At 54.0% G+C, this 25,935-nt stretch overlaps 1 protein-coding gene across 2 annotated transcripts in view; it reads right to left on the bottom strand.

The window, feature by feature from the left end:
• Positions 1-1,086: 1,086 nt before the first annotated feature.
• The window catches only part of ARHGAP30 (Rho GTPase activating protein 30), a 54,484-nt gene continuing 29,635 nt past the window's right edge, over positions 1,087-25,935 (bottom strand). Inside the window, exons 5-12 of one of the 2 annotated variants that reach the window (XM_054010941.1) lie at positions 25,047-25,154; positions 24,396-24,523; positions 20,100-20,271; positions 19,422-19,522; positions 18,327-18,404; positions 14,808-15,296; positions 5,040-5,266; positions 1,087-4,153 (exon numbers count right to left, since the gene is read on the bottom strand). In XM_054010941.1, the coding sequence (XP_053866916.1) occupies positions 2,075-4,153; positions 5,040-5,266; positions 14,808-15,296; positions 18,327-18,404; positions 19,422-19,522; positions 20,100-20,271; positions 24,396-24,523; positions 25,047-25,154 (3,382 nt within the window). In that variant the 3' untranslated portion in view covers positions 1,087-2,074. The remainder of the gene's footprint in view (positions 4,154-5,039; positions 5,267-14,807; positions 15,297-18,326; positions 18,405-19,421; positions 19,523-20,099; positions 20,272-24,395; positions 24,524-25,046; positions 25,155-25,935) is intronic. The other variant, XM_054010942.1, reaches the window with a different exon arrangement.

Below are 25,935 nucleotides of genomic sequence, written 5' to 3'. Positions count from 1 at the left end.
CCGTTCGGCCCAGTTCACCCCAAGCACCCGCGGTGCCCTACTCTGGTGTGGTGTCTCTGGATTGCCCATTGAGGAGGACTCAGCAGCACAGGGCCAGAGGATCTCGTTTTAAAAGCCACCACCACAACTGCGCAGATTTCTTCCAAACTATCTTTATTAGTCCGTGATAAGGTAGAGTAGCTACGAATCGTTGTCAAACCCAACCCAGCTGCCATCTCAGATTAACAAGGAGTTAGAGAACCCAAAGAGACCAATGAAATAAGACTACTAATGGAGCAACGTGGAGAGAAAAGTGAGTGGAAATCCAAGGACTCGGCTGCCGCTTTCATAAATGCCAGGCAGCAGGAGGATGGATGTTAGAAGTGGACATGTACTGTACGTCCCACCTAGCCCAGCAACCAGCTGATTCAGGCTCATTTCCTACAGTAGATTTTCTAGGGCTTTAGGCAGTGTCCCTGCCTAGAAACCTGCCATCTGCCCAGAGAAAAGGGACAGGCTGGGCTGCAGAGGTGCAAGATCTCCTACATATGTGCTAACCGTGCCCCAGAGGGGGGAGGGATAGCTCAGTGGTTTGAGCATTGGCCTGCTAAACCCAGGGTTGTGAGTTCAATCCTTGAGGGGGCCACTTGGGGATCTGGGGCAAAATCAGTACTTGGTCCTGCTAAGGAAGGCAGGGGGCTGGACTCGATGACCTTTCAAGGTCCCTTCCAGTTCTAGGAGATGGGATATCTCCATTATTATTTATCAGAGAGGAGTCCAGCCACCGATAGCTGATTCATTCTTTGGCCTCTCTGTTGAGCCTGGCGACCACAAATAAGGAGGCCGAGCAGTGCCAGTGATTTCTCTGAAATTACAAGGAGCTGACTATAAACAGCTGATTGTCCTACCTTCTTTGAGGAACAACCATCAGCTGCTGCCATTACGTTTCAGAGGGGTAGCCGTGTTAGTCTGAATCTGTAAAAAGCAACAGAGGGTCCTGTGGCACCTTTGAGACTAACAGAAGTATTGGGAGCATAAGCTTTCGTGGGTAAGAACCTCACTTCTTCAGATGCAAGTTACTCCACGAAAGCTTATGCTCCCAATACTTCTGTTAGTCTCAAAGGTGCCACAGAACCCTCTGTTGCCATTAAGTTGTAACCCGCCTGGGCAGGCTGAAGTTTAGCAATGAAAGGTTCTGTGACCTACCGGGCTGGTCCCTGCCGCTAAGGGTTGCAGACTAACAGGAGGCAGGGGAAAGCCCTGGGGCTGAATTCAGGAGAGAGGAAACTTCCTTGACCTGTTTATTTCCTAAAAGCAAAAGAGGAGATGACTGCAAAGGGGTGGGGGAGCTGGGAGCAAGATTGCTGTGGTTTCAGCCCAGTGCCGTCTCTGGAGAGACCCTCCGCTGCTCTTGTTTTAAAAATCATGACCCCGTGTCTCCAGGGCTGGTGTTCCCTCGCCCGGGGATGGAGATAGGAACTGGTGACCTCACTCAAAGGTGCTGCTGGCCCTCCCTCGCCCGGGGATGGAGATAGGAACTGGTGACCTCACTCAAAGGTGCTGCTGGCCCTCTGCAGCTCCCAGTGACCAGTGGGTTTTGTGAGTTCTGAGCACCTTGGAGAATCCAGCCTCGAATTATTGACAGGAGCACCAGCCCCAGGGCTTTCCCCACCCACCCAATGCCAAGCTGGGCCAGGTTCAGCCCGGGTGGAAGTGGATCTAGCTGGCTGGAGCAGCCCTTGTTCTCGTCTGCGCTGCAGATGAACATCACTATTCTGGAGGAGACGCGGAGGGAATGGCTGGCTCAACGATCGTGTCTGAGCAGCGTTCGCTCTGGCTGAGGCTGGAGCTCATGTGGCCTATCGCAGTTCGGAGGGGTTGCTCCTGGAAAGCAGACCTCTCCCCTGCACCACACAATGTTTCTTCCTGCTGCACAAACCCACCCTCCCAGCCCCGATCGTCTGGTGCCAGCCACCCGCAGCAGGGCTGGACTCGGAGCAGCGGGTGCAGGATGGTGCATTAAGGCCGTAACCCACGTTGGTTGAGATTTGGCAGCCCACCAGTCAATGAGCATGGAACTGTCCCCGCCACTCCCTCACAACTCCGACCCTCCGCAGTCCCTGATTTCAAAAGCCAGCGACCGCCGCTGCTGCGGGAGAGGCCCCACTGCCTCTTCCATGTCTGACGGTCGCTGGCCAAGCCTGGGCATGCTCAGCCTGCTCCTTGCTGTGGGCTCCTGGGCGAAGGGCAGTGGCTCCTGGCCAGGCGCCAGGTGCGGTTCGCAGGCCGTGTCAGGCAGGGGCGGGTGCTTGCCCAGAGCCAGGGCGTCTGGAGACAGTAGCGCGCTGGTGCAGCTCAGCGGCCTCAGGGAGCGCTGGCCCACAGGCTTTAGGGCAGGCCTGGGGAACGGCGGGGGCTTCTCCACCTTGGGAACACCGTGCATCTCCCGACCATCCCCCGCGCAGTAGGTCTGCATCCTCCGAACCGGGGCCTGGGCCAAGTGCCTCTGCTTGGCCAGGGCCACCGCCGTGTCGAAAGACATGCTGCCGCCGTTACGCCAGCTGGCTCGCCTCTGCTTCTGGAGGGAGGTCTCGGCAGGCTCGCGGCTCTCTGTGCTGCTGGGGCACTTCTCTACAGGGCTGGGCGGGGGAAACTCCTCGTTCGACTCTGTGCCCTCTGCGACGCGGCAGCACGCACCCAGGCTGACAGGGTGCGACTGCCTCTGGAGAGAGGCCCCCTTCTCCAGGCTGGTCTCCCCACCGCTGGAGCTCTTCTCCGAAGCAGAGAGCTTGGGCCACGTGGATGCTTCACCCAGGTGCATCTTCATCTTCACAGTAGGAGGCATCCTGGCAAACTGAGGCTTGGGGGGCACTATGGGGACGGATTTCACCTGCTGGACTCGGACGGTGCTGGAAGTGACTCTCATGGGGGCGCTCCCGTCGGGGCGCACCCCAGCCGGTGTGTCAGGCTCGGGGAGAGCGGGAAGCTCTGTGGGCTTCAGTGGCCCAGATTCCAGGGGAAGGCTTGTGGGGCCACTCCACAGCAACGAGGAAGCGTCAGACCAGGACGCAAGATCCAAGCTAGTCTCAAGCAACGGAGCAGCCTCAGGGTTGCTCTCGTACCCAGGGGCGGTGGGGGCTTCATGGCCTGTCCCTAGCAAGGAGATGGAGACCTGGGGACCACTCTGATCCAGGGGGACAGTGGTGGTCTCGAGGCCTGTCTCTAGAAAGGGGGCAGTGGACATGGGGCCACTCTCGCATATGGGGACAGTGGGGAGCTCGGGCCCTGATCCCGGTGAGAGGGCAGGTGCGGTCTTCATTGCAAGAGGCTGAGGTGGGCCCTTTCCACTCTCCGGCTGTTTGGTCTCTGGTGTGGGAAGAGCCGAGCCCCCTTGGCCCTCCTGCGCTCTCACTTCCTCTGGGGCACATCCGTCGGCCTCCTGGCCTGGAGCACACGGAGCCAGCTCTGCCTCCCTTAGCCTTGGGGCCTGCACTTGCTCATCTCCGGCATGGCTGGCTTGGGCTCCATGGCCTTCGCTCTCCGGAGCCCATGTGCCCTGGTGCTCCCGCACTGGCGCTACATCAGTGGTGGGCTTAGTTCTGGGTGGGCCAGGGCCTGCTTCAAGATCATCTCCCCCTGTTACATTTATGTCTTCTTCTTGATGGATGGCTGGGCTGGACTCCACAGCATCTCCCTCAGCCCCGTCCCCTTCGAGCCCCTCTGGCTGGCGAAGGGGGCCGTGGGGATCTTCGGCGGCTTCCTTGCTCCGACATGGCGTGGCTAGTTCTGGAGCATGAGGGCTGTCTGGCAGAGGCACCTTGGTGCTGCTGCCTTCTTTGGACAAAGAGGAGCCATTGGTGTCGCTAGCTAACGGCCCTTCCTCAGCAGGTCTTGGGGGCTGGTTGCTCAGCATCTCTTGAGCCATTTCGCCACCCAGCGCCCCATCTGGAAGAGGCACATCCCACCCGTGCTCCGTACCGAGCTGTCGCAGCTTCTCTAGGTCAGAAGCTAAGGGGCTGAGGTCATCGTAGGCGCTCAGGAACACGTCCTCGGAATCCGTCTCCTTGGAGAGCTCCTCAGTGTCGGAGCAGCCGGTGGCCATGTAGTACTGCTCCTCATTCATGCACTCCTCGATGGAGAGGTACTCCGGGGGCGGCTCCACCGAGAACTCCGGCTAGGGATTGAAAGCACGCAGAAGGGTCACTACGCAGGCTGGTCACACCACGACCGCAGGCGCTGTCACTGGCACGAGTGTGGCCTTGATTTGGCTGATGGAGGTTTTAACAGCCTCCAGTTTCCCTGGGGGGTGGGCACGGCTGGCATGGGGTTCTCAGCCGGGGCCCCTCCGCTCTGCATTCACTTCCCCACTGGGCCTGTCGTAGCCAGAATTTGCCTCTCTGGTTTCCCAGGAGAGGGAAGAGGTGGCTGGGGGGCGTGGGTGAGGGGCATTGCCCCCTCTTCAGGGCAGGGGTCTTGCCTCCTTCCCTAGCACTCTTTGGGTGCTACAGAGACGGCATGTAGTAATGAGGGGACAGCGTTCCTACAAGGGGGCTCAGACAATGGACCGATTTCTACCAGGTATGGAACCTGTAATTAATGTGCCTACAGGAAGCGGTAGCTGCATAATACAATCTATCAGCTGGAGTGTCTGCCTGTCCATCTATCTAATCTATCCATCCTCCTACTCACCCCCTGTCTGTCTGTCCATCCCCATACACAGTCGTTTAGCTGTCCATCCAGCCATGCCTTCCTTCCTCTCCAACACATCCCTCTATTTATCCATCCCCAGCCTCATCCCTCTAGCTATACATCCAGCCATGCCTCTCTCCTCCCTTCCTCCCCATACATCTGTCTGTCTGCCCATCCTCACACCCACCCCTGTCCGTCTGTCAGTCCTCATACACACCCCTCTAGCCTTCTGTCTGTCCACCCCCATGCACACCCATCTGTCTAGCCATCCCTTTCGCTCTTCCTACAACTCCTAGCTCACTGCTTCAGTTTCTAATACACGGCTGGTGCTAAAGGCCAGGATATAGATTTCAGCACAACCGGGAACTTACATTCATGAACCTGCTCTCCATGTCGTCATCCATTCCTGGGAAGCCATCCAGCATGTCCCCAGCAAAATCGGAGGTGGTCTCTTCCAGCAAGCTCTTCTCTGGCTGGTCGCCTTCCGTGCCACAGTCCTGCCAGGTGTCCTGGTTGTCGAGAAATGAGAAGGAGTCCTGCACCTCCATGGACAGCCTGTTCTCCTCCGAGTCCAGAGCACTCGCCGGCTTTGTATCTGCTTCAAGAATTAAACACAGAAGATGGATTCAGCAAGGGGCCCCCGCAGCCCTTCTAGCTGAAGGGGGTAACGCGGGACTGTCGTTCTTCACAGGTCCGGACTCCAGCCCTGGGCTCAGGAGAAGACTAGGCCTCCCTGCCCCAAGACTGTTTGATAGCAGCCAGGAAATCAGCCACCACAGCCAGTTACCATGGCAAGAGTGGTACAGAAGTTACTGTGAACTATGCCTATTGGATGTGGCTTTCTGTCCCCCTCTAGCAGGGGCTAGGCCAGTTTAAGATTGATGAGCCTACTGCAGCCTTGGCTAAGTCTCTTAGTTCAGACAATGGGCGCTCGCGCGTGATGAGTCTAGACGTCCCAGGTTCGATCCCCACTCCCTTTCTGTTGCCTAAGCAGCTCACTGGGTGCAGATGAAGGCAGAGAATCCGTCCCAGCTTTGTCCACTCCAGGCTTAGCCCCAAAGGGATGGGGCTCCCACCACTTCCCCTCGGAGACTGTTCCACTGGCCAACAGACCTTCAGTGGGTAAATTCTCTCTTGGTGTAACTGAGTGAATAAATGCTACTGCAGTTCATGGAGCTGCACCAGCAGAGAAGTTTAGCCTAAATTCCCCCTTTCTTAACTTCATCACGTTCACAGGTTAGCCCAGAATAATTTGTCTCTGTGGCCACCGCACCCTCCGGACGCTTGGGGAGTGTCACCTTATCTCCAGGGCTCTGTATGCTCTAGAACAAGCTAGCTGGAAATTCAGTGGCAAGGTCCCTGGATTTGGGGGGTGCTCCTGTGCAGCAGGTCTCTGGCGCCTGTAGCAGCTTCATTTAAATATCCAAAATTTGAGGGGTTTTTAATGAAATATGTAAAGGGGGAAGGGAAGTTTGTAGATATTAAGGCCCGAATGGACCATTAGATCATCGAGTCTGATCTGTAGAATTTGACCCCCTTCCTCCTGTGTTGAGCCCAGTAACTTGTGTTTGGCTAAAGGATGTCTCCCAGAAGGCACTTGCTCCGGATCCGAAGACATCTCGAGCTGGAGAATCCGTCACTCCCCTTGGGTGCTTGTTCCGGTGGTTACCCACCTTCACTGTTAGAAATTTGCTTTATTTCTAACTGGAACGTGCCTGGCTTTAACTTCCAGCCACTGGGTCTTGTTCTGGCTTTGGTTGGGGGTGGGGAGCAGGAGACCATTGGAACCTTCAACAGAATTGGGGGCATTGGCTCTTTTGGGGGGCACACACTTGGCCTGAGAAATCCAGTTCAATGAGGGCCCGGGGCATCAAGAGCTCTGTGCTGGAAGGAAGCTGCCCAAGGGAGAGAAGGAAGGAAGGAGACATCCAGGAGAAGTGACTAGGACCAGCTCCATTGCCTTGAAGTTCTGCTCAGCTTCTCCTGTGCCTGATTCTGGGTCTGCACAGTTAGAAAATTGTTCCTACTCATCCAACTGAAACTCCCTTGCTGCAATCTAAGATGATTCTTTCTTGTCCTCCCCCTTTGGTGAATGTAAGAATGGCCCAACTGGGTCAGACCAATGGTCCGTCTAGCCCAATATCCTGTCTTCCGACAGTGGCTGGTGCCAGATGTTTCACCGGGAATGAACAGAATAGGGCAATTATTGAGTGATCTATCCTGTCACCCAATCACAGCTTCTGGCAGTCAGAGGTTTAGGGATACCCAGAACATGGGTTGCTTCTCTGACCATCTTGGCTAACAGCCATTGATGGACCTATCCTCCAGGAACTTATCTACTTAGTTTTGGCACCCAGTTATATTTTTAAGTTTCAGAGTAACAGCCGTGTTAGTCTGTATCCGCAAAAAGAAGAACAGGAGTACTTGTGGCACCTTAGAGACTAACACATTTATTAGAGCATAAGCTTTCGTGGACTACAGCCCACTTCTGCATCCGAAGAAGTGGTCTGTAGTCCACGAAAGCTTATGCTCTAATAAATTTGTTAGTCTCTAAGGTGCCACAAGTACTCCTGTTCTTTTTTTAGTTATATTTTTGCCCTTCACTACATCCCCTGGCAATGATTTCCACAGATTGACTGCGGTGTGTGAAGAATTACTTCCTTTTGTTTGTTTTAAACCTGCAGCCTATTAATGTCATTGGCTGACCTCTGGTTCTTGTGTTATGTGAAGGGGTAAATCCTTATTCACTTTCTCCAGTCATGATTTTATAGACTTCTATCATACCCCCATTAGTCGTCTCTTTTCCAAGATGAACAGTCCCAGTCTTTTAAATCTCTCCTCCTACGGAAGCTGCTCCAGACCCCTAATCATTTTTGTTGCTCTTTTCTGTACTTTTTCCAATTCAAATACATCTTTTTTTGAGATGGGGCAACCAGAACTGCACGCAGTAGTCAAGGTTGGGGCGTACCATGGATTTATATAATGGTGGTGTGATATTTTCTGTCTTATTATCTATCCCTTTCCGAATAGTTCCTAACATTTTGTTAGTGTTTTTGACTGCCGCTGCACATTGTAACCTATTACTTAAATCACCCTCTGTACTACATGAGGGAGGGTAGCTAATGCAACGCCTATTTTTTAAAAAGGCTCCAGAGACTATCCCGGCAATTCCAGGCCGGTAAACCTAACTTCAGTACCTGGCAAATTGGTTGACACTACAGTAAAGAACAGAAATATCAGACATATAGATGAACACAATATATTGGGGAAGAGTCAACATGGCTTTAGTAAAGGGAAATCGTGCCTCATCAGTCTATCAGAATTCTCTGAGTATATCAAGAAGCATGTGGACAAGGGTGATCCAGTGGACATAGTGTACTTGGACTTTCAGAAAGCCTTTGCCAATGTCCATCACCAAAGGCTCTTAAGCAAAGTAAGCAGTCATGGGATAAGAGGGAAGGTCCTCTCATGGATCAGTAACTGGTTAAAAGATAGGAAACAAAGGGTAGGAAGAAACGGTCAGTTTTCACAATGGAGAGAGGTAAATAGTGGTGTCCCCCAGGGGTCTGTACTGGGACCAGTACTTTCAACATATTCATAAATGATATAGAAAAAGAGGTGAACAGAGAGATGGCAAAGTTTTCAGATGATACAAAATTACTCAAGATAGTTAAGTCCAAAGCTGACTGAAGAGTTATAAAGGGATCGCACAAAACTGGGTGAGTGGGCAACAAAATGACAGATGAAATTCAATGTCAATTAATGCAAAATAATGCACACTGGAAAAAAATCATCTCAGCTACACATACGAAATGATGGGGTCTAAATTAGCTGTTACCACTCAAGAAAGAGATCTTGGAGTCATTGTGAATAGTCCTCTGAAAACATCATCTGCTCAATGCTCTGGGTGTCTCTAAACCTCCAAACGCTGGGATTGGATGACCACGGATGGATCACTCAATAATTGCCCTGTTCTGTTCATTCCCTCTAGCATCTGGCATGGGCCACTCTCAGAGATATGAAACTGGGCTAGCTGGACCAGTGGTCTGACCCAATCTGGCTGTTACTTGAATGCAATTGAGCAGGTGGGAACAAGGAGGCAGCCAAGCACCCCATGACCAGCCCCGAAGTGTCATGACCCACAGGTTGCAAACCCAGGTCTGTAAGAGTCCTGGGAGGGTCATCATGCTCCAAGCCTTCACCCAACCAATTAGAGGCCCATAGGCGCCGACTTCATGGGTGCTCCAGGGCTGGAGAAAAATGAGCAGGTGCTCCGCACCCACTGGCAGCCAAGCTCCCGCCTCCTCACCTCCTTCTCCCCGCCCGCCGAGTGTGCCACGTCCCTGCTCCTCCCCCTCCCTCCCAGCACTTCCCATCACCCTGCCACCTAACAGCTGTTTGGCAGTGCTTAAGACTTTCCAGGAGGGAGGGGGAAGAGCAGGGATGCCACATACTCGGGGGAGGAGGTGGAGAGGAGGCAGGGCAGGGGCGGGGACTTGGGGGAAGGGGTGGGGCGAGGGCGGTGCAGGGGTGGGAAGAGGCGGGGTGGAGGGGGGGGGGGGGTCGAGCACCCACCAGGCAGAGGGGAAGTCAGCGCCTATGTAGAAGCCTCACCTAGAACTGGGAATCCCTGAAGCCCAGCTCTGCTAGAAGGCTCTACTCCTGGGTCCCAATTGGTGGAACACCGGAGCTTCTGATTGGCCCACTGCCCCTACTTAAGCAAGAAGACGGAACAGGAAGTTGCCTGTACACTTGGGCTCGGCCCCGCTTTGGACTGCTCACCTAATGCTAACCCTCTCTTGGTTTCCTCCTGCGGCCTGACTCTCCATTCCTGACCTCAGCTCCAGCCTGGGATTCAGAAGACCTGGATTCTCTTTCCACCTCGGCCGCAGATTAATGCTCTGTCTGCGCTATGGAGCTGATCCAGCCCTGCCACGCCGGCACAGCCCTCTAGCCCAGACATTGCCCACACCGGCAAACGGGGGTTTTCTGCTTGCGTAGCAGCACCACTAATGACATCAGCTCCGTTCACAGAAGCCCTCTTTCCCTGACATCTTAATCAACAAGGCTTGAGCTGCCCCACAACATTTTGCCGGCATGGCGATGCTGGCTAGGAGCCTGAAGAAGAATCACCTGCCCTAACTGGTGTAGCGGTGCTGGCAAAACCCCTGGGGTAGCCGCACGTACCCCACAAGAAGGGTGCTTTTGGAGGTGCTGAGGCGATGCTGAGTGAAGAACTCTTTTTGCCATCTAGGGGGCTTTGCTGGCACACGTATAGCAGCCACGGCTCTGTAGAGTAGACATGCCCTCACTGCATCCAGGTCATGCCTCTGTGCCCCTAAATGGGCTGTTATCAGGCGTCATTCATGAGTGTCTGGGAAATGCCTGGAGCCCTCCGGCACAGGGAGGTGCAGAAGGACACAGCATTGTTATGATTGATGGTCTCTCAGTCCAAATAAACCCTCAACCTGTCTCTGCTGCCCCCCAGAGGACACTATCTATGATACTGCTCTGGCCCCAGGCACCGCTGCATCTGAGGCAGGAGCGATGGAAGTGCCCTAACGTGGGAGGGCCACCGGTGCCCGAACTGTGGCCCTGCACCCCCACGCTGAACTGCCCCCCCCAGGCCCTGCCCCCACACTGCCCCTTCTCCCCAAGCCCCTGCCCTCGCACTCCCCTCTCCCCTGCCCCATGCCAACTCTTCCCCCCAAGACCCTGCCCCCGCTTGCTCCTCTCTGCCCCTTCCTCCATCACTCTCCGTTATGGCTGGTAAAAAGTGTGTGTAGGGGGCATGTCTCCCTGGCCCCTCACAATCTGTAAGGAATTGATCCTCGCCACTAGAGCCGAATGGATAATTGATTGGTCAGGGAGGGGGCTGGATCTGAAATAAATTCCAGTTGCAACCCAAACTGAAATGCTTTGGTTTTTCTCCTCCAAATAGAACAACAGCAACCAAAGGAGTTTGGGGGCCGAATGAACCATTTTGTTTGACCTGAAACGGTTTGGTTTGATCTTTCATTTTGTTTTTGGGTGTCTTTCACCCTTTGGTAAAATAACTAAAGCTAACTTTTGAAATGAAATCATTCGGTTTGACTCGTTTGCATTTATTCAGCCAAAACTTTTTGCTGACGGTGACCCAGATTTGCAGATCGTTTAGGTGCCTGCCGAAGTATGTGTGTGAGGGGGGCTGGGCACATTTACTCTTCTCTGCTCACAACTCCCCAGTGAGGTAGGACAGGGCTACTGTCTCCATTGCAAAGAGAGACACAAAGTGACTTGCACAAAGTCACGGAGGCCAGGGAAAGGGACGTTGGTCTCAGACGTCCCAGGCTGGCACGCTAACCACTGGGCTAGCCTGCCACTCCGTTGGAGTAGGTGCCGAGACATGCAAACTCACCAGGGCTGGGCAAACGTCATGGTAGAGGTGGAAAGCTTGTGCCAGATTTGGCTACGAGACGACAGCCCTGCCAGCTGTGTGGGGGGGAAGGCCAGGTGAAGCCCTAACCTACTCATGCAGCTGTGGTAGAGGAGGAAAGTGGGAGAGAGGCACATTCAGAAACAACATGGGGTAGAGGAAGGGAAAGTTCCCTAAATACTGCCTGTGGGGCTGAGGTCTGGCTGGCTCATCAGTGACCTGCCTCCGCTCGGAATGGGGAAGTGAGATGCTGCGGTTGAGTAACAAACTGCTTCAGAGGGTACGTCAACTGCATCTCCTCCCACCCGCGCCTGGGTGTCTGCTGATTCTGTTGTGGCCTGTCTGTGCTGGACTATGAGCTCCCTAGGGCATGGGCTGGCTCTGTGATTTGCATGTACAGCACCTAGCACTATAGGGCCCTGATCCCTTTTTGAGGTCCTTAGACACTGCCACAGCAGAGCAGAACGCAGCCTGCGTGTCAACTCCGGTCATAAGCAAAGATGATTTGAAACAGAACTGGACCCAAGTTTGGGTCCCAGTCATAGGCGCCGACTTCCCCTCTTTCCGGTGGATGCTTGACTCCCCCTCTGCCCCCAGCCCCGCCCCGCCCCCCACTCCAACCCTTCCATGAGGCCCTGCCCCTACCCCCTGCCTCTTCCCACCCCTTCCCTGCCCCATTGCACCCCTTCCCTAAAGTCCCTGCCCCAACTCCGCCCCCTCCCTGCCAATATTCCAACCCCTTCCCCAAATCCCCACCCTGGCCCTGCCTCTTCCCCCGAGCGCACCACGTTCCCGCTCCCTCCCCGGAGTGTGCTAATGCTGCCAAACAACTGTTTGGCAGTAGCCGGGTGGGAAACGCTGGGAGGTAGGCGGAGGAGTTGGGATACGGTGCAATCGGGGGGGAGGAGCTTGGCTGCCAGTAGGTGCAGAGCACGCACTAATTTTTCTCTGTGGGTGCTCCAGCCCAGAGCATCCTTGGAGTCGGTGCCTATGGTCCCAGTGCCTTTCGCAAAGTCTAGGGTTCTGGATCTAGGGTTCTCATTCAGGCCGACCTCTAGTTCTTAACAATCTCAGATGTTCCTCATCCTAACGGTGAGGTGAAATTTAAAAACATGTCCAGGTAAAACTGGTTAAGGCTGGTTAAGCTCTGGAAAGGCGACCCAGGGAGGCCGTGGAATCCCCAGCCTGGTGATTTTTAAGAAGAGGTTGGATGAACCCTTGTCAGGGATCGGCAGGGTTTACATGATCTTGCCTCAGCACGGGGTGAAGGACGAGACGCCCTTCCAGCCCTCCAGTTCTCTGATTCTACAATGTTGCAAGTACACTCACAGCTAGAGCCCTGCGTGGACACAACATTGGTATCCGCATCCGATCCGTGATGCGCAAACATGCTCTGCGGATATAAAGCGGAAAGCCGCAGATTTGCAGGGTTCTACTCCCAGCCCCAGTGCATCAGCTACTGCAAAGAGAAACAGAACCCTGAACTTGGCCCTGGGCAGGGGGAGAAGCTTGTAAGCTGTAAAATCTATTTGCAATTTTCACACCATTGCACGTTTTGGACTCAGGAGATCTTAAAAAACTCAGGTCGATTTCGGCTGAAAAATGCAGGAGTTTGGTACAAAACCCAATGTAAGAAAACCCCAAATCAGCAGTCACATTTCGATTCAATTTGGGGTTATTATCGTTTTTGTTTAAATTCCACTTGAAACAGTTTTTCATTTGGATTTCATCCCCCCCCCCCTGTGGAGCGTGCAACCCCAACACCGGGGCATTGGGCTAGCTCGTGACACTCAGACTGAGACTCGGGAGCGGCAAGTGGCTCCTTAATGTTGCTCCCCCGGCTCTTTGCAGCACCTGATATTAAAACACAGTGTTTTAGGGGGGAGGGATAGCTCAGTTGTTTGAGCATTAGGCTGCTAAACCCAGAGTTGTGAGTTCAATCCTTGAGGGGGCCACTTGGGGATCTGGGGCAAAAATCAATACTTGGTCCTGCTAGTGAAGGCAGGGGGCTGGACTTGATGACCTTTCAAAGTCCCTTCCAGTTCTAGGAGATGGGATATCTCTATTTATTTATATTAACCAGTCTAAGTTATTAACCATGCAGGATGCTTTTACTACGTTCGTTACCAATTGGAGAATACTTGGTCAGTCATTTTGCTGTGAGAATAATATATAGAGAGTAAATGAAAGAATGAATTCACACTCCCGTGGCTCTTTGGGCTAATGTTGATCACTAATTTGGCTCCTGAACCACTGAGGTCTGAGTATCACTGCTCGTGTAACCCACTGGCCAGTATGTATGACCAGCCTTCCTGACTCTATGCCTGAGGATGCGAGTCTGTTACAGGCCCGCATAGGCAGCCTTAACTCTTTCATTCAAGCTGTAGCCACTCCTGATGCCAGCTCCGGAGATCCCCAGTGCGTCACACCAGAAAGTGAAACGGACACGTCCGTCTATTTCACAGAAAGGAGTCAGTGGTGAAATATATTTTAGACTTCAGAGATTCTTTACATTTCTTTCTGCTCTGTAGTACTTAGAGTCTAAGCCCCTTGCACAAGGAACTGGGGTTTGTACAGCTCCTGACGCTACAGAGTCCTGGTCCATGCACTATGGGAGTGGTTTTCAACCTGTGGTCCATGGACCTCTGCAGACTATGTCTAAGATTTCCAAAGGGGCCTGCACCTGTATTCAAAAAATTTTAGGGGTCTACCAATGAAAAAAAGGTTGAAAACCACTGCACTACGGTAATAACAATTTATAATAGGTGGGGAATTTTTCATCTTTATTTTGACAGTGTCCCTATTTGTGCTGTTATACTTTGCTTTTTTGGTTATTAATATTCTAAGGACCATTTAAGGCAATTCAATCCCAAGAATGACGAAAGGATTAGCAACCCTGCCTTGCAGTGACAGACTCCAGGAGCTCCATCTATTTGGCTTAACAAAGAGAAGGTTAAGGGATGACTTGATCACAGTCTGTGAGCACCTACGTGAGGAACAAACATTTGATAACGGGCTCTTCAGTCTAGCAGAGAAAGGTCGAACGGGATCCAGCGGCTGGAAGCTGAAGCGAGACACATTCAGACTGGAAATCAAGCGTGCGTTTTTAACAGTGAGGGACCAGGTAATTCACAGTTGGAACAATTTCCTGAGAGTGGTGGTGGATTCTCCGTCACTGACAACGTTGATCACGACTTGATGTTTCTCTAAGGATTATTTTGGGGCAGTCCTTCCCATGCCCTGGGGGTGTTTGGGTGCCTGCAATTTATTAACCCTCATCCTTAGAATTCTCTAGCACTTTTTCACCTATACATTTCAAAGCACTTTACAAAGCTGGGTAAGCATCATTGTCTGCATTTCCCCAAGGAGGCGTCTGAGGTACGGATGGGGGCCAATGGCTGAGCTGGGTATAGAAAGGAGGGATGAAATGCTGGTCCTCAGGGGAGTTGGGATTTCAATAGGGCCAGGACTTCAGGCTGGGTCTCCTGACTCCCGTCTCATGCTGTATCTACCTTTGGAAATTCAGCACTAAGGCCCAGATCTTCAAACACCAATGGGTGTTAAGTACCTAAACACCTTTGAGGATCTGGGAGTGACTGGGCCAAAGTCACCTAACAGGTGAGTGGCAGAGCTAGGGATGGTGGCGGGATGGAACAAGACAGGACCCTCCCTTCAACATGGACCACGCCTGTGAAACAGACCCGAAATCAAACCAGCTGCTTACCCACGTGATCTTCCTCGTCGAGGGGGAGCTTAGCCGACAGCCCCTCCTCTGCTTCTAGCTCCTTGGACGACCTCTCCAGAGCCTCCTTGTCTAAGGGGCTGTAGCTCAGGGCCGGGCACTCCAGCCCCCGGGTCAGGCGGGACAGGGAGATGTTGGAGGTGATGTGGAAGGGGACGGTGACCGAGAAGGGGACGGAGATATGGACCCCAGCGCACTTCTCTGCCCGGTTCCGCGCAGTCATGGGCGAGCGGCCCTGCGGGGCGCCCCCCACCAGCGAGGCCCGGCCGGCCTTGGGGGTCGTGGGCTCTGATTTGGCACTGGCTTCGCTCTCGGACTCCAGCGTTTGCTGCCCCTCCTCGCCCTTGAATTTCCCTTCGGGGTACTCGTCCGACTCCAGAAAGCTCTCCTCCCGGGAGGAGGGGCTGTCGAAACTCTCGCGGCGCTGGGGGGCCTGCTTCTGTGATCTCTTCCTGCCCAGCCTGGCATTGTCTAGATGCAAAGAGGGAGACAGATCAGAGACCTGAGGGGTGAGTAACGCACTCACCCCACCCCGCATTCACAAATAGGGCGGGTGCCCAAACAGAGTGGCACCGGGGCGAGAGACTGCAGCTGCCCCGCTCCGCGTCGCTAAGCCCCTGTGAAAATCCCGGTGTCCCAGACTGCGTGGGAATCAGGACATTAGCCCAATACCGCCATTTCCCCAAGATTCACTGAAGCAGGAGAATCAGCGCAGGAACGTGATGTTCCCAGGGCCTTATGCGATGCACAGGGGCTGCCCACAGAGACTACAAGTCCCAGCATGCAATGCTCCCTCTTCATCTGAAGCTAGAACCTTGTCTCTGTAGCTGCAGCTCCACATGAAAGACTGGGGGGGAGGAAAGGTGGGATGGTCTGCAGCTGGTCCCTGCCAGGCCAGGATGAGCATGTCAAGGCAGATAGAGGGAAGTCCAGCAGCGATCGCTAAACTCAGAGGCGCCAGGAAGCCACCAGGCTGTCCTCCCACAAGGCCAGATGCCAGATTCAGGCCGGGTGTGAACAGCTGCAACACTGGGGGAAAGGAATGGATTTGCACCAGATTACGGTGGGGACCCGATTCTCAGGTACACTGCGGCCCCTTCGCATCACTCCGGCAGAGCCGAAAGGGCCTTCAAGTGAGTGTGACTGATTGACCCTGGAAGGCAACCGTGTAAAAGGGCGTAATGCCAATGGGGATCAGGCCCCAGGTCTCAATTTGACCCCCTCAAGAGGACTGAACCGAAACGGGGAGAGAAGCAAAGGCTATAGCTAGGGTTGCCAACTTTCTAGGATTGTCCTGGAGTTACGTCACATGATGAAACCTCCAAGAATATGTCCAACCCAAATTGGCAACCTTCACTGTAGGAGATCCCCAAGCATACAAGAACCGGTTAGACTGCGGCAGGCAGGGCAATTTCTGGCAATAGTTTAGACAAAACTCACTGAATGATGTTAAACCGTATTGACTCACAGTTCAGTTTCTTAGGCGCTGGTTGTATTAAATATGCATGTTTAGGTGTCAGTGGGATTATAGGGGGAAGGATAGCTCAGTGGCTTGAGCATTGGCCTGCTAAACCCAGGGTTGTGAGTTCAATCCTTGAGGGGTCCACTTAGGGATCTGGGGCAAAATCAGTCCTTGGTCCTGCTAGTGAAGGCAGGGGGCTGGACTTGATGACCTTTCAAGGTCCCTTCCAGTTCTAGGAGATAGGATATCTCCATTAATGTATTTATAACTTGTCTAGGAGCCGTGGCTCCTGTAAACCTTGTTATGAGCTTCAAAAGACTCTTGAAAGAAATGGGCTAGGAGAGAAGCGAGCTGTTCATTAGGTAGGTTTCCTAGGTGATACTTGGGAGGAGGGGAATGCAAATACCCATCTCTGGACCTGACCTTTGGAAATTTCCCCCTGGGGAGGGGAACTTTGTCTACAAATGTCCTATTCCCAGGATCAAAAGACCCAAATGGCATAAAGGAGGAACTCAGATTCATGGGGCTCTTGTTATGAGCAAAAGGAGTTATGAACTTGTAGCCACGGGAAAACCCCTGGCTGGGTTTGATGAACTGTTCACCAGCCAGAGCCCTTGCTGGAGTTGGGGGGGATCTCTGGCTATTAGCCTGCATGCGGGTAGGTTCTCTGACTGTTTTTAATACGTTTCTTTGTAATGCTTTTCCCTTAAGAATAAACATACTTGCAGTGTGGTAGCTTAACCGTGGTAATTACGTTGTTTACCATCTCCGAAGAGAAAAGTAAAGAAGCCCGGCTTACGCAGTCTGACTGTGCTGGGAAATTCACTGTCTAGGCGGGGAGCCGTGGGGACTGGAAATACCCTGGCCAGGAGGGAGAGGACTGCGCCTCTCTGCCCAAGAGGGGTGACTCCAAGGGAACCCAAAGCGAGACAGTGGGTGTCCTTGCTGGACTATAGAGGGGGATATAGACAAACAGAACGGAGCGGGTTGGGGCTGGGTCTCTCCACTTCCTGCTGCCCAGTGAGTGCAGGGCAGGCCCGACCCCACACTCACGGGGCGGCAGGAAGTGGAGTGACCCGGCCCCAGCCCGTTCCGCTCTTCTCCCCTAGCTCCAGGGTATTTCCCCTGGCTCCCAGCCCCCGGTGAGTGCAGGGCACCCAACCCCTGCTGCAGTCCTCAGAGGAGGGGGGGTGGGGTTGGGGCAGAGCAGGGGTGGGGGCTTTGGGGAAAGGGTGGAGTGGGGGCTGGGCTGGGGAGGTGCAGGGGTGGGAAGAGGCAGGGCGGGGCGGAGGCTTTGGGGAAAGGGTGGAGTGGGGGCGGGGCTGGGGAGGAGCAGGGGTGGGAAGGGGCGGGGCGGGGCAGAGGCTTTGGGGAAGGGGTGGAGTGGGGGCGGGGCTGGGGAGGAGCAGGGGTGGGAAGGGGCGGGGCGGGGCAGAGGCTTTGGGGAAGGGGTGGGGTGGGGCGGGGCTGGGGAGGAGCAGGGGCGGGAAGGGGCGGGGCGGGGCAGAGGCTTTGGGGAAGGGGTGGGGTGGGGCGGGGCTGGGGAGGAGCAGGGGCGGGAAGAGGCGGAGCAGGGCCTGGAGCAGCACACAGCTCAAATTTCCTGGTGCCCTATGCAGCTGCGTGCTTTGCATATGGATACGGACGGCCTTGGCTCCCAGCAGCCACCACTCTCCAGCTGCCCAGCAATGAAGGCAGCGCCGCGGCCAGCAGCAGCACAGAAGTCAGGGTAGCAGAACCACAACCCCCCCCTACAATAACCTTGCAACCCCCCCCCAACTCCTTTTTGGGTCAGGACCCCTACAGTTACAACACTGACATTTCAGATTGAAATAGTTGAAGTCATGAAATTTATGATTTTTAAAAGCCTGTGACCATGAAATTGACCAAAATGGACCGTGAAGTTGGTAGGTCCCTACCCATAAGGGGTGGTCTGGGGAAACTGATTGATGCTTTAGCACCGGGGGATGGGCTAGATGGCCTCCCGAGGTCCCTTCCAGCCCCCCATTTTTACAATGCCCCAGGATTTCTCCACCTACCATCGTTAGCATCCGGCACGGAGCTGAGGGAGTCCATGCTTTTGGCCGGCCGCAAGCTCATTTTAATGGATTTGTCATCTGCAAAAGAAATACAGTACACAGCTGAACAGGAGTGACCGTCTAGCAGTGAATGGAAGACTCTCAGGGCAGGTCTACACGACAGCCGCTACAGAGGCACAGCGGCTGTGCTGCCGTGGTGCCATAGCATGGATGCTTCCTACAATGGAAGGGGTTTTCTGTCGCTGTAGTTAACCCACCTTTCCGGGGGCGGTAGCTAGGGGTACGCCAGGGGTCAGGTCAACCTAACTCCAGCACTCAGAGCGCAAATGTTTTCACAGCCTGAATGACATAGCTGGGTCAATCTAGTTTTTAAGCATAGACCTGGCCTGAGACACCAGCTAGTAAGTAGGGATTGCTGCACTGAGTGGGGGAGGGGGTAAAATGGGACCCAGCCTGGACCACCCCTCCCCACTGCACCTCACAGACCCAGAACTCTGCAGAGAAGACCCCCCCCCCCCATGCACACACACAAACTCTGGGGACCATATCGATTTCCTCCAAGTGTTGGATGAAAAATTATCAAAATGTTTCGTTTAGACTTTATCGTTTTAATTGCATTGCATTGAATTCTATTGCATTGCATTGAATTCTATTGCATTTATTTCATTTCATTCTATTGCATCATATTGCATTGTAGTCTATTGCATTGCTTTGCATTATTGTAACACTGAAATAAGCGCTTTCACCTTATCAGAAAGAACCGCTTGGATATTTCCAAACCAATTTTTTTCCAGACATTTTGGTTTGTGGGGAATTTTGAAATTTAGCTTTTTGTTCGGACAGAAGCAGATTCCAAAATGTGGGGATTTCCCATGGGACGGACACTCCGAGTTCCAGGCAGGGCTATTCCTGTTAGCAGAGGCCAGTCATCATGGGAAAGGCCCTTGTGGAAAGTCCAGCAGTTGCCTGGGGAGTGCGAACAGAACCAGCAAGGAAGGGAAGAGCCCCCAGAAAGTCAGATCCAATTAACACCTCATTCTCCATTCTTCTAGCCTGCTGTTTCCTTCCTTGGTTCTCTTCCTCCCCAGCCCGTACCTTTCTCCTCTGCCTTGGCCGGCTTGCGTTTGGAGTCATTGCTGGATCTGCCCAGGTTGAAGATTGACCTCCATTTCTTTACCTTCAAGGAGCCTTTTCTTCTGTGAAGAATGGCAGAGGTTAGACCAGCACCCACAGACAGGGGGCTCCAGTGTGGAGGGAGCCCGTGTATGCGGGGTGTGTGGGTGCTTGCACCACTGGGCCCTGTTGAGTGGGACACGTCAGAACTCTCTGTCACGGTCTGTGTGGGTGCTCTGCGTGTGCTCCCTGGTGGGCTGTGTTAGTCCAGCTCCTGTGTATCTCTGACCCTTTCATGGTGTGTGCATGGGAACATGTGTGGGTATATTCACTGTCGCCCCCTAGTGAATGGAGCCTGTCAGTGCTACTTGTCGACAGGCAGAGCTGGTCAATTCGCAAGCCATTTGCCCAGCAGGCACAGACCTGTGATTTCCATTTCTCCTCCTGCGTGCCCCAGTCTATACATGGTCAGGGACCATCCCCCTGGGGAATCAGGTACATTAGAGCACAGATGATGTGTGAAAGCATCTAGCGCTTGGTGCATTTCCTCGTTCCAACCCCTGCTCCCGGGGACCGATCTGCATCCAGGGAACCGGGGATTAAACCCAGGCAGCTGGTAAAGCCCAGACGGAGAAGGGAGGGGAGGGACGGGGCCCGTACTTGTGGTCGTTGAGCTCGATGATGGTGTGGTAGGGGCGGATCTGCGGTGGGCCGTCTCCCTGGTTCAGCATGGTGGGCAAGTTGTAGGACATGGTCTGGCTGTCGGGGTGGACTCCTGGCAACCCCAAGCCGGACAGGAGGAGGGATTTCCGGAGGTTCTCACGGTCACTTCCTAGGATGGGGAAACAAACACCCGGATGATTCAGCTGGTGCTCTGGGGCTGGGAATGGGTGCCAGGAGCTGCCAGCAGGGAGTCTCGGGTCCAAAGACAATCACAGCCAATGGGAACCAAGCGCCTCCCAGTCCCTTAAGGGAGTAAAACCAGCTAGAGACAAAGGGAGTGACCAGCCAAGGCACTAAGCCGCACAGCCAAGCCAGGGCTAATGCAAGCGGCTAGTGGGGCTGAGGATAACAGCTGCAGGTTGTGGGTGTTGGAGACAAAAAAGCCAGGAGAAGCAGTTGTGAGTGTGATTTTGGGAGGAAGCAGAGAGGCAGGGCTTCTTGGGCACAGAGCTGCTGGAGGGGCAGACATGGGGATTTCTGAGCAAGGAAACTGCCTGCTGTTGGTTGTTTCTCCTGCAGCAGGAGTCTGTGGACATGCTCTATAAACAAACATGATTCCACCAAAGAATATCCCTGCCTCAGCACTGATCTCTCCTCCTATCAGAAACAGCCCCACAGGCCCTGAATATTGGCAACCCCCTTGGGCCAAAGGGGCAACACCGCCATGAGCTCAGAGGCAGTGTGGTCCAGTGGCAAGAGCACTCAGCTGAGACTCTGGAGACTGGTGTTCTATTCCCAGCTCTGCCACTGATCTCACTGGGTGACTCTGGGCAAGTCACTGCCCCACCCTGTGCCTCAGTTTCCCCAGCAAACTCTTTGGGCCAGGGACTGTCTCGCTATGTGTCTATGCAGCACCTGCCATGATGGGATCCTGATATTGTTGGGGGCCGCTAGGCAGCTGATGTAATATTAGTAACACGTTACAATTGTCTCATACTTCAGTGGCTCTTCTGGGATCCCTCCAATTTGCTTCAAGAGGCTGATGGGCCAGAACCAGAAGAGACAAGGAGGCAGATACTTGCCATGCCCACCAGGGCAGAGGGGAGAAGATGAGAGATGGAAAGATAAAGCCAGGCTCAGGGGGCTGGTGAGACCTGAGTAAAATCGCCCAGATCCCTGCTGCTGTGTCTCATAGAATATCAGGATTGGAAGGGACCTCAAGAGGTCATTTAGTCCAACCGCCTGCTCAAAGCAGGACCAAATTCCAACTAAAGCATCCCAGCCAGGGCTTTGTCAAGCCGGGCCTTAAAAACCTCCAAGGAAGGAGACTCCACCACCTCCCTAGATAACGCATTCCAGTGCTTCACCACCCTCCTAGTGAAATAGTGTTTCCTAATATCCAACCTGGACCTTCTCCACTGCAACTTGAGACCATTGCTCCTTGTTCTGTCATCTGCCACCACTGAGAACAGTCTAGATCCATCCTCTTTGGAACCCCCCTTCAGGTAGTTGAAGGCTGCTATCAAATCCCCCCTCGCTCTTCTCTTCTGGAGACTAAACAATCCCAGTTCCCTCAGCCTCTCCTCATAAGTCATGTACGCCAGACCCCTAATCATTTTTGTTGCCCTCCGCTGGACTCTTTCCAATTTTTCCACATCCTTCTTGTAGTGTGGGGCCCCAAACTGGACACAGTATTCCAGATGAGGCCTCACCAATGTCGAATAAAGGGGAACGATCATGTTCCTCGTTCTGCTGGCAATGCCCCTACTTATACAGCCCAAAATGCCGTTAGCCTTCTTGGCAACAAGGGCACACTGTTGACTCATATCCAGCTTCTCGTCCACAGTGACCCCTACGTCCTTTTCTGCAGAACTGCTACCTAGCCATTCGGTCCCTTGTCTGTAGCAGTGCATGGGATTCTTCCGTCCTAAGTGCAGGACTCTGCACTTGTCCTTGTTGAACCTTATCAGGTTTTTTTGGCCCAATCCTCTAATTTGTCTAGGTCCCTCTGTATCCGATCCCTACCCTCTAGTGTATCTACCACGCCTCCTAGTTTAGTGTCATCTGCAAACTTGCTGAGAGTGCAGTCCACACCATCCTCCAGATCATTAATAAAGATATTAAACAAAACCGGCCCCAGGACCGACCCTTGGGGCACTCCGCTTGAAATCGGCTGCCAACTAGACATGGAGCCATTGATCACTACCCGTTGAGCCCGACGATCTAGCCAGCTTTCTATCCACCTTACAGTCCATTCATCCAGCCCATACTTCTTTAACTTGGCGGCAAGAATACTGTGGGAGACCGTATCAAAAGCTTTACTAAAGTCAAGGAATAACACATCCACTGCTTTCCCCTCATCCACAGAGCCAGTTATCTCATCATAGAAGGCAATTAGGTTAGCCAGGCACGACTTCCCCTTGGTGAATCCATGCTGACTGTTCCTGATCACTTTCCTCTCCTCTAAGTGTTTCATAATTGATTCCTTGAGGACCTGCTCCATAATTTTTTCAGGGACTGAGGTGAGGCTGAGTGGCCTGTAGTTCCCCGGATCCTCCTCCTTCCCTTTTTTAAAGATGGGCACTACATTAGCCTTTTTCCAGTCATCTGGGACCTCCCCCGATCGCCATGAGTTTTCAAAAATAATGGCTAATGGCTCTGCAATCTCATCCGCCAACTCCTTTAGCACCCTCGGATGCAGCGCATCCGGCCCCATGGACTTGTGCACGTCCAGTTTTTCTAAATAGTCCCGAACCACTTCTTTCTCCACAGAGGGCTGGTCACCTCCTCCCCATACTGTGCTGCCCAGTGCAGCAATCTGGGAGCTGACCTTGTTTGTGAAGACAGAGGCAAAAAAAGCATTGAGTACATTAGCTTTTTCCACATCCTCGGTCACTAGGTTGCCTCCTTCATTCAGTAAGGGGCCCACACTTTCCTTGACTTTCTTCTTGTTGCTAACATACCTGAAGAAACCCTTCTTGTTACTCTTAACATCTCTTGCTAGCTGCAACTCCCAAGTGTGATTTGGCCTTCCTGATTTCACTCCTGCATGCCTGAGCAATATTTTTATACTCCTCCCTGGTCATTTGTCCAATCTTCCACTTCTTGTAAGCTTCTTTTTTGCGTTTAAGATCAGCAAGGATTTCACTGTTTAGCCAAGCTGGTCGCCTGTCATATTTACTATTCTTTCTACACATCGGGATGGTTTGTTCCTGCAACCGCAATAAGGATTCTTTAAAATCTCCATGGATGGGGAGGGTTTCCCCAGCCCCAAAGCTGGGGGCCGATCAGGGTATCGCTGGGCACATTAACTGCCTGGGGTCAAGAAGGAAATGGCTAGGCAGCAGTTCTGCAGAGAAGGACCTAGGGGTTACAGTGGATGAGAAGCTGGATATGAGTCGACAGTTTGCCCTTGTTGCCAAGAAGGCTAATGGCATTTTGGGGTGTATAAGTAGGGGCGTTGCCAGGAGATCGAGGGACGTGATCATTCCCCTCTGTTCAACATGGGTGAGGCCTCATCTGGAGTACTGTGTCCAGTTTTGGGCCCCCCACTACAAGAAGGATGTGGAAAAATTGGAAAGAGACCGGCAGAGGGCAACAAAAATGATTAGGGGGCTGGAGCACACGACTTAGGAGGAGAGGCTGAGGGAACTGGGATTGTTTAGTCTCCAGAAGAGAAGAATGAGGGGGGAATTTGATAGCAGCCTTCAACTACCTGAAGGGGGGTTCCAAAGAGGATGGAGCTCGGCTGTTCTCAGTGGTGGCAGATGACAGAACAAGGAGTAATGGTCTCAAGTTGCAGTGGGGGAGGTTTAAAAAACTTTTTCACTAGGAGGGTGGTGAAGCACTGAAATGGGTTACCTAGGGAGGTGGTGGAATCTCCTTCCTTAGAGGTTTTTAAGGTCAGGCTTGACAAAGCCCTGGCTGGGATGATTTAGTTGGGGATTGGTCCTGCTTTGAGCAGGGGGTTGGACTAGATGACCTCCTGAGGTCCCTTCCAACTCTGATATTCTATGATTCTATGACATCCCCAGCTGGCCCTGTGTTCGTCGAGTGGTGGCAGGACAGGCGCGCCACGCATCACCGCAGCCAGGACTCCAGCCCCAGTGACCACAGCCCTTCCCGGGCACTCTCTCCACGGCTCCTCTTGCATCCTGGAGAAGGGCTGGGCTGGCCCTGCGGCACAGAGCCAGGTACGGCATGGCCTGCCAGTCACCTCCATACGGGGCAGGTGACCTGGGTGGTGCGAAGCTACCAGAGCTCAGCGCCAGGGTGGGGCACCAAAGGACCTACCGCAGAGAGGGGCGTCTCTGAAGAGCTGCTCCACGTGGGTGAGGATGAACTCCACGACGATGGACTGCACCCGCACCTCCATGAAGGCAGCCGTGCCGTTGAACCCAGAGGCCTCGATGTCCTTAGATCTGGAGGGGAGGGACGGGGGAGGCATGGCTGAGAAGGTGAACGCTGCTGGGATCCAGCCCACCTCTTCCCCTCACACTCTGCCCGTTCCCCGCCGCAGGGCAGAGATTCCAGGCAGCGGGGCACCCTTTGGCTTTGGGTTGGGGCTAGCGTGCTGCTAGAGGAGCACAAAGCAATTCGCCTGGGCGTTTGGGGGTCACGGGTCAGTGTCTCAGGAGAATGTGGCAAGAGGGGGATGTCCTGTTAAAATGGTTTCCTTTCCCCTCCCCTCGCCAACTGCCCCCCACACCCTTCTCCTGTCCCTATCTGCTCTCCCCGGCCTCACTTCCTCCCCAGCTTTCCGTTTCTCCAGGTTGGTGTCACCCTCCATCCCCATCCCTCCCAGCTACAGGCGCTGTGGCACCGAGGCTGGTCCCCTTCACCCAGGGAACCCTCCTCCCTGCCTCTGACACTGCCTCAGCCTGCCCAGCATAACCAAAGCAACAGGCGTCCCTGGCTCCCCCAGCTCCACCTGCTGACTCTCACCTGAGCAGGTTGGGGGCCCAGACGATGGCCAGGTTCCTGGCGTGCATGTTGGTCTGGGAGCTGTAGGAAGCCATGTGAACCAGATGTCTCATCAGAAACTCCAGGGTCCTACAGCAGCCAAGGCAAGAGGAGGAGATGCTCACCATTCTGGGCTGGAGACCGGTGTCACACAGGGATGCCAGGCGGGATCAGACCCATCTAGCCCAGTGTCCTGTCTCTGACAGTGGCCAGCACCAGGTGCAGCTGGGGAAGCTGTAACCACCACACAGCAGTGGCTGTGGGACAATCGGCCCCCATGGTCCCACCCTGGGCTCTAAGAGTCGGAGATTAGTGATCGATCTGGAGCAGCGTTACTCAAACTGGGGTCCGTGGACCCTTGGGGGTCCTTGAGGGTATTCCAGGGGGTCAGCGGGCCCCACTGATCAACTCCTCCCCCTCCCTCTATCTCCCAGAGGCTACTGAAGCCAAAACGGGAGATGTTAGGTGCTAAAAGTCCAGCGGCCAGTGGGGCTAAGGCAGGCTCCATGCCACTCCCGGAAGCGGCTTACACATCCCTGCGGCCCCTGGCGGGGAGGGGGCAGGGGGTCTCTGTGCACAGCCCCTGCCCCGAACACCAACTCCGCAGCTCCCATTGGCCAGGAACTGCGGCCAATGGGAGCTGCGGGGGCGGTGCCTGCGGGCAGCGCACAGAGATCCCTGCCCCCCTCCCCCCAGGAGCCACTACTAGAGAGACGTGCTGGTCGCTTTCGGGAGCCGCCCGAGGTAAGCGCTGCTCGGCCGGCGCCCGCACCCCCTCCTGCACCCAAACTCCCTCCCAGAGCCTGCACCCCAACCCCCATCCCATCCTGGTGAAAGTGAGTGAGGGTGGGGGAGAGCGAGCAAGACAGAG

Source organism: Malaclemys terrapin, chromosome 21 (genome assembly GCF_027887155.1).
Source record: "Malaclemys terrapin pileata isolate rMalTer1 chromosome 21, rMalTer1.hap1, whole genome shotgun sequence".
NCBI lineage: Eukaryota > Metazoa > Chordata > Testudines > Emydidae > Malaclemys > Malaclemys terrapin.
The sequence above is the reverse complement of the archived record's forward strand: the minus strand, read 5'-3'. Positions and strand labels throughout refer to the sequence as shown.